Raw genomic sequence first — 8462 nt, 5'->3', positions numbered from 1 at the left:
CAAATGTTGCTAGCATTTTTTAGTAAAATATGGTGGAAGCACAATTGGAGTATAAAATAAAATTTACTTATCAAGAACTTGAATTATTGGCCATTTAATTACTTATCCAAAAACAGAAATATCTAATTGGGCAACGTGCATTACAATTCCTATGCCAAAAGAAAAAAAGACCAAATTTAATAGTATATTAATATTTTTTTTTTTCAAACAAACTTTATAACTGTTTTATATGTCGTATTAATAAAAATTAAATACGCGTGTTGTAATTTGTGTAAAATAATACTGCATAATAATATTTTTTAATACAACAAAAAATCTCTCGTCCTACCTAGCTATTGTTCTGCTAGTACCATGAGATTTGTTTCTATATATTTTATTCAAACATTATATGTACATATGCCAACCATGCGTAAAAATATAGGTCAATGTATATGAGTATAAAAGTAAATGAGTATATGGGAGTACGCGTATGAGTTGTGGCCTCTTCCTTAATTTGCCTTTAAATATCACCTTCTATCCTTACATCCAGGAGAACACCTCCCCATACTTGCGCACCCCCGGATTTCAACTCTCTCTCAAACACCTAGCTTGCTTTTGCTCTCAAAGAGGAAACTACCTACAGTTCTCTCTCTCCCTCTCTCTCTCTCTCTCTCTCTCTCTCTCTCTCTCTCTAGAAATTAATTTGAGTGTGTGTGAGAAGTGGCTACCTAGGTGTTATAGAAATGCCTGATGAAGAGGTACTAGTGGAACACCCTACAGATCAAGGAAGCCAAGATCTTCAGGAAGTTTCTGATCATCATGATCATGGTAAGGATCAACTCAAGGGGAAGAAACTTTCATGGCAAAAGTTGCGAAGATACGACTCCTTGGACCTCGAGTCACGCAGTTTCACAGCTGCCCATGGCCATGCCTCCAAGGTCCGTCTCCATTTTCTTATGTTATTTAATAAAAATAGTACTATTACAAGTTGTTTTCAACAAAAAAAATATGACGAGGGTTGGAATTCAATCCTCATTTAACATAAGTTGTTTTCAACCAAAAATATATGACAAATTCGTTATTTATTCGAGTTAAACTTGAGATTATCATTTACAAGTACGGAGATATATAGCCAAACTTAAGTACTAAATGACAATGATTTCATGTGATTTATTTTCCTTTGGACATTTTTTAGGGCGCGGGCTGGGCAGTGATAATGCAACTGGCATTTCAGAGCATCGGAATAGTTTACGGGGACATTGGTACATCACCTCTGTATGTGTATGCGAGCACCTTCAGCAAAGGCATCAACCATGACGATGACATTTTGGGTGTTCTTTCTTTGATCTTTTACACTCTCACCTTAATCCCTCTCATTAAGTACGTTTTTATCGTCTTACGGGCCAACGATAATGGCGATGGTAAGACTCCATACATCTTCTACATCTGTATAATTACAAACAAAAAACATCGATCACTTATTAAATCCTTCCTACTTAACTATATATTCTTGTTTCCGTGGGGGGCAGCGCCAATTGTTTTCAAATGCCCCGTATCCTCATCTCTTTTTAGGTTGGCATAACAACGAAAGAGAGTGCCAAGAAACAGCACATTCAAAACAGCAGCCATTAATAGCAAACAGAAACCTCACTGAAGCTCTCAAAGACACCACCGCCCTAATCCAAACACTAGTCAACCAAATTCATATAACTATATAGATATAATTAAAGAGTCTATTTTCGATTAAATTACTCGATTTTATTTAAAATTAAATATTTAAATATATATATACACACACACGCATTCCCCTCTCTTCCCGGCCTCATCCCACAACCCAAAAAAAAAAAAGAACACATAGCCTGGACCTGACCCGTAGGTCCGCTAACGTAAATATAATTAAACTATTCTCAACTTTTTCATAGGAAATAAATAAATATAAAAAGGAAATTTAACTTCCGGTGCCTCATCAGATATGGTTAGACTCAAACCTTCTTAGTTTGCATATTTTGGTTGCTGAGGTTAATTTGTCAAACTTCTTATAATTAAACTATAAAAAAGAATGAGGAATTCCAGAATGAAGAATTCCCTTATAAATTCTTCCACTTCAAATCCCTAATTTTGTCTTTTTAATCCGACAAAAGCCCCAACCTAACCCGTGTGATTTTCTGACCACGTATAAGATCAAATACACAGATGTAGGTTTTTTGGGTAATTTTTAATAAAATCAATAATATGTTATCTAGCAGCAAGTGATCTCCTACCATAGTGATGGTGAAGAGTGTTGTCCTTGCACCATGGCAAAAAGTGTTGCCCTTGCACCATGACATGGATTTAGATTTCGTTGGTTCTCTATTCTACCATCTAATTTAACAAATCTATCGTTTGACCAAAAAAAAAAAACAAATATATATATATATATATATATATATATATTATCTGATATAGCCTAATACCCAGTTATGATAGTTTTTTCTAAATTGCCAATTCAATCATAGTCTTTTCTATTTTTCAAAAAAAAAAAAAAAAATTCAGTCTTTTTTAATAACTGATATCAAAAAGATCTTTATAGGGGATCGAAAATTAGTAAGCAAATACAAGTTCAGTCAATTGCTTTCGAAAAAGCGTTTTATCTTTTGTGTTTCCTGTCACTTAATATTATGATCTAATAATATTTATTTTTATTTGTAAGTAAGAGGTTAGATTCGATTCTGGTCAAATGTGTATTTGAATCATATTATTGTTAGTTTTTGTGAGGCTAAACCCACATTCTCTCCTTAACGTAGATAATATCGTTTGTTAAAAAAAATATTTGAATTCTCCCTTACTCATGAAAACACAATTTGATTTTTTAACCATATTTCATTTGATTCTAACCCATAATACTAACAATACGCTTCATTTGAGCAAATGTACTCATATTTGTCAATGGAGTAAATATGCCCATATTGGCCATGTTACTAGGAGTTTAAGTGTCTTAATTTCTTAGTTGTGCGAAATTAACTTCAGATAAAAAAAAATAAAAAATAAAAAAAAACTAATGAAAAGGATTTCAAAACTTTATGTTTTAATAAAAAAAATCATCCTATAACTTTATTTAATTATAAAGACAAGAGAAAGAAAACAAAAACAAAAACAAAACAAAAACCTAACTAAAGGCGCGTGCAAAGAGCACCCAACCAATCCTTCAGTTGCATAACCCTTAGACATAATCCAAGCATATTTTATTCCTCTAAAATTAAATTTTCAAATTGAAGGGGGTTCTGATTCAAAACCACATCTGGGGCAGTATGATTGGGAGGGAGTCAATCAAGTGTGGTTGGGATGGTTGGGGGTAGGGGTGGGGCAACATCATTGACAACATCGTTGGACACATCACCCATTTTTCTAGTAATGGTATTGAGCTATTAGCCATGAGTGACTTTAACAGAGTGGATGTTGATCCCTATCATGTTTTTTTATTTATTTATTTTTATTTATTTATATATATATTTTAATCTTTTTATTGCATTCTGGTGAAAGAACTTGAAAATATGGAACGAGCATCTACCATTAAGTTTCATAAACAGTGTAGTATCATTATGTTTCATAAACAATGTCATACCGTTAAGTTTCATAAACAGTGTAGTGTCGTTAAGTTTCATAAACAGTGTAGTATCATTATGTTTCATAAACAGTGTCATACCGTTAAGTTTCATAAATAGTATAGTATCGTTAAGTTTCATAAACAATGTAGTAAGTTTCATAAACAGTTTATGTGAGAGGTGCGCAGGTCCGCAGGTTAGTTTTTTTAAATATTAAAATTATGTCTTTTTCATTAAAATTTAAGAGTTTTTCATTAAAATTTAAGTATTTTTCATTAAATAAAGTTATAGCATCATTTTTTTATTAAAATAAACTTAGTCCAAATCCTTTTCATGAAAGTCTCCAAAATAAATTGGTCACTAGAGCAAATATAACGCTTCAACTCCCAAAACCCAATTTTGTTCTGATTCAAAACTCCTTCGGATATTCAATCAAATTACTCACATTCGACCTTCAACTCCATAGCCACCTCCCTCCGCCAAGATTTCCATTGCCTTGAAGACTGTTATTTTCGGAGGGGAGATGGAGATTGAAAAGGCAATCAGAGAGTGTGATGATCGAAGGCTTAAGACCAAGTACAACAACGCTATCTATGTTACTCAGAGAGCTCTTGTGCTCTACTCTATTGAAGAGGTTGCCTTCAGATTTAATGGGGGAAAGGATTCAACTGTTTTGTTGCACCTACTCAGGGCTGGCTACTTTTTGCATAAAGGGGAGCAAAGCTGTTCTAACGGGGGTGTAAAATATTTTCCAATGCGAACGATATATTTCGAGTGCCCATCTGCTTTCCCTGAAATCAACTCGTTTACTTATGATACGTACAGCCACTACCTATGGTTTGCAACTGGACATCATTCGCTCTGATACCATTAACTACATTGCAAAAGATGAAGAGTTGGTACAGAGGAAGAGAAAGAATTGGTAGAGAGAAACAAGAGAGATTGTATTGATTGATTAAAGAAAATGTATACAACTGAACTTAAGAAAATGATAACTATACAATCCCTTATATAGTCATATAACCCAATTACAATAATACCCTTCTAACTATATTTCTGTTATATCAGTTATTAATTTTTATATTTTTGCAGGAGGGACGTTCGCACTATACTCTTTGCTGTGTCGATATGCCAAGGTTGGTTTGACTCCAAGTCAACAAGTGGAGGATCGCGATGTTTCAAATTTTCAGCTTGAGTTGCCTACCAAAAGAGTAAAGAGGGCATCAAGGCTTAAATCTTCATTAGAGAACAGCCCATTCGCCAAAGTCTTTCTATTATTCGCCACCATGCTTGGTACCTCCATGGTCATTGGTGATGGTGTCCTCACTCCTTGCATCTCAGGTTTGTCAAATCTTTAATTAAAAAGAAAAAAAAAACGTATATATCTATATCTCGCGTCATTTGACATGGTTGCTTGATAATGTGTGTGTGTGTGTGTATATATATATATATATTATATGCTAGAATTCTTGAAGCATATCCTTGTTCGAAAATTCTTTTTATATTGGATAGTATCACTACGAGTTCTATCTAGATTTTTTTGTTTTTTTTGTTTTTTGGGTATAAAATTTTATTGAACAAATGATCAAGTCAAAAACAATATCAATGTTGAGACCATCTTTGTAGTTTTGACAAAAATCTCTCTACTTCCATGCTCATTGGTGTCACTCGAGTCATGACCCTCCAAACTCCAGTGCTTCATAAAATGCTTCAAAGAGGAGTTGCCATTTTTATTAATTTTTTTTAATAAAATATTACCTAGCCAATTACATGTGTATAATCATGTGTATTTGCTAACTACATTGGCTATGGGTCTACTGGTTGTTGCTACTTCAGTAGAGAAAGCTTTTTCGCTATGAATATTGTGAAAAGTCCATTGCGTAACCAAATGGAGATCAATGGTTGAGTGATAGTATGATGGTTTATACTGAGAGCAATGCTTTTTCTTCCATTGATAATGAAGTTATAATGCAGCATTTTCAAAATATCAAAATCCATTGTGGACAATTGTAACTTGTATTGTTATCTGTTTTATAAATTATGAAAGATGGAACTATGGTTGATTTCTAAGGTTATTATATGTCTAAGAAATATTTTTAAACTTTTACATGTGACCCTCCGAATAATTTTTTTCTGAATCCGCCATTGGTGTTACTGACTGGAGCACTAAAACTTTGAGCCATTAATTCTGCAATAAGACAAAATCAGTAGCGTCCCTTACTCTCGCATAATTATGTGCTCGATTTCTTTTGACTTGATGTTGTAACAAATTTTTTTGTTCCAATTTGATGGCAGTTCTTGCGGCCGTTGGAGGAATCAAACGAGCCACATCTGCAATGACAGAAGGTATTGATAATTTGATACACATATTGTTAATTTGTGTGTGGTGTATAAAATGGATAGTGAAAAATAATGTGATTAATTCTAATTTAATATGTGTGTACAGATCGGGTTGTTTTGATATCAGTAGCCATCTTGATTGGTCTATTCATGGTTCAAAGATTTGGAACTGATAAAGTAGGCTACAGTTTTGCACCAATTATTTGCATTTGGTTTATCATGATTGCTGGAATTGGAGTCTACAATTTCATCAAGTTTGATCCGACGGTGGTCAAGGCTCTAAACCCACAATACATAGTAGATTACTTCAGGAGGAACAAAAAAGACGCTTGGATTTCTCTTGGTGGCATTGCCTTAGCAATAACAGGTTTCCAATTTACTTCATTCAAAAATTTAGTAGTGTTTATTTTGGATTTTAAATGAAGTTATAAAAGTCCAAAGGTATTTAATCAACATTTTTAAAGGGTTTATACAAGTTCATAAAAATGCAGGTGTACTCAATCAAAGATTTTGAAGGAATTAACTTATAAGTCCACGTGGATTCAATCATGATTTTGATTTAAAAAATTAAGAGTTTTGATGAATTTTGAGGAATTCCATATATAGTGTATCACTGTATTTTAGATTTTAGTGAATCCAGTCTTTCTCCCATCATATTTTAAGAGAATTCACTCAAAATTCACGTAAAATCTATGAAAACTCAATTAAAATTCCATGAGTTTATAACTCTTTTAAATTCTTCAAAATCACTAATTACACACCAAAATATTTATTAATGAAAGCGTCAATTACATTCACAAATTGCAGGAACTGAAGCTTTATTTGCTGACGTGGGACACTTCACAGTGCGATCCATTCAAATAAGTATGTGCGCAGTTACTTATCCAGCTCTTGTATTGGCATACACTGGACAAGCCTCTTTTCTTCGCAAGCACCATCTTCTTGTTGAAGATACCTTCTTCGAATCGATACCAAGTAAGAATATAATATTATAATAACCTTTTACGAGCTAAGTATCAAATCTCCATAATATCTTAATGGGTACGATGTTAAGTTTTTACCCATACGTCTCGGATTCTAATTGTGCTGAATGCATGCAGAACCTTTGTATTGGCCTATGTTTGGAGTGGCAGTAATGGCATCAATCATAGCTAGTCAAGCTATGATTTCAGGGACTTTCTCAATAATCCAACAATCACTATCATTAGGGTGTTTCCCTCGTGTGAAAGTCGTGCACACATCGACCAAGTATGCCGGACAAGTTTACATTCCGGAAGTGAACTACCTTCTCATGTTAGCTTGTGTTGGAGTCACTTTAGGGTTTCGAAGCACTGAAGAGATCGGCAATGCATACGGTAATGTTCGCTTGACAAACTTATATCATCAAACAAATGCTTTTTTTTTTTTTTTGGACAAATTCAAACAAATGCTTATGTTGCCATATCGATCTAACCCTGAGCCAAATTAAATTAATACATGGTCCACATTCAAGAAAGAGAGTCAAATTAATACATGGTCCACATTCAAAGTCTGACAGGAAAATTTTTTTGTGTCCGTACGGATATATATACAGGTATAGCAGTGGTGTTTGTAATGACGCTTACATCATCCTTCCTAGTGCTAATCATGATCATGATATGGAAGACCAACATATTCCTCGTCATCTCATATGTTCTTGTCATTGGAAGTGTAGAGTTTCTGTATCTAAGTTCAGTGCTCTACAAATTTAACCAGGGCGGATATCTTCCCCTTGCGTTTGCCACAGTGTTGATGTTTGTAATGTTTGTGTGGAATGATGTGCATCAAAGGAAGTACTATTACGAGCTTAATCACAAAATTTCTCCCGAACAACTCAAAGAAATCTCCATTGATGCAAACTTTTCTCGTATGCCTGGCCTCGCCGTGTTCTATTCGGAACTTGTTCAAGGCATCCCGCCGATCTTCAATCATTATGCTGCGAATGTTCCTGCATTGCACTCCGTCCTTGTTTTTGTCTCAATCAAATCGTTGCCTATAAGCAAGGTTCCGTTGGGAGAGCGCTTTCTTTTTCGGAGAGTGGAGCCTAAGGATCTGAATGTGTTCCGATGTGTTGCAAGATACGGGTACACGGATGTTCGCAATGAGAACGAACCCTTCGAAGTATTGTTGGTGGAAAAGTTGAAAGAGTTCATAAAGAATAGTTTTTGGATATCTCAGAGAAATAATATGCATAGTACTAATGGGGAGATCAAGTTTGAGATTAAGGAAGAATTCAAAGACGGGACTTTGGCGAACGGTGTAGAGAATTGGAAGGAGGATTTGAAGAAGCAAGTTGATGATCAAGATGAGCAACAAGATTTGTTGGACAGAGAGATTGAGGCAATAGACAAAGCATGGAGGTGGGGAGTTGTTCATTTGATTGGGGAAAATGAAGTGACGGCTGCCAAAGGAGCCGGTCTAGCGAAAAGAATTTTGATTGATTATGCTTACAATATCTTGAAGAGAAATTTGAGGCAGAGTGATAAAGTATTTGATATTCCTCACAAGCGCATGTTGAAAGTGGGCATGACTTATGAAATTTAG

General features: G+C 34.4%; 1 protein-coding gene across 1 annotated transcript; it reads left to right on the top strand.

The window, feature by feature from the left end:
* Positions 1-641: 641 nt before the first annotated feature.
* On the top strand, positions 642-8462 carry LOC125478094 (potassium transporter 5-like). The gene is made up of 8 exons (XM_048585875.1): positions 642-917; positions 1175-1400; positions 4653-4901; positions 5856-5906; positions 6007-6267; positions 6708-6875; positions 7001-7255; positions 7474-8462. Exons 1-8 carry the CDS (start codon positions 723-725, stop codon positions 8460-8462), a joined length of 2394 nt encoding a protein of 797 aa, XP_048441832.1. The 5' UTR covers positions 642-722.

This window comes from the organism of the source record quoted next, unplaced genomic scaffold (genome assembly GCF_019419815.1).
Source record: "Pyrus x bretschneideri cultivar Hongxiangsu unplaced genomic scaffold, Pyrus_bretschneideri_v1 Contig23, whole genome shotgun sequence".
Classification (NCBI taxonomy): Eukaryota; Viridiplantae; Streptophyta; class Magnoliopsida; order Rosales; family Rosaceae; genus Pyrus; species Pyrus x bretschneideri.
This window is presented reverse-complemented; position numbering and strand designations above follow the sequence as displayed.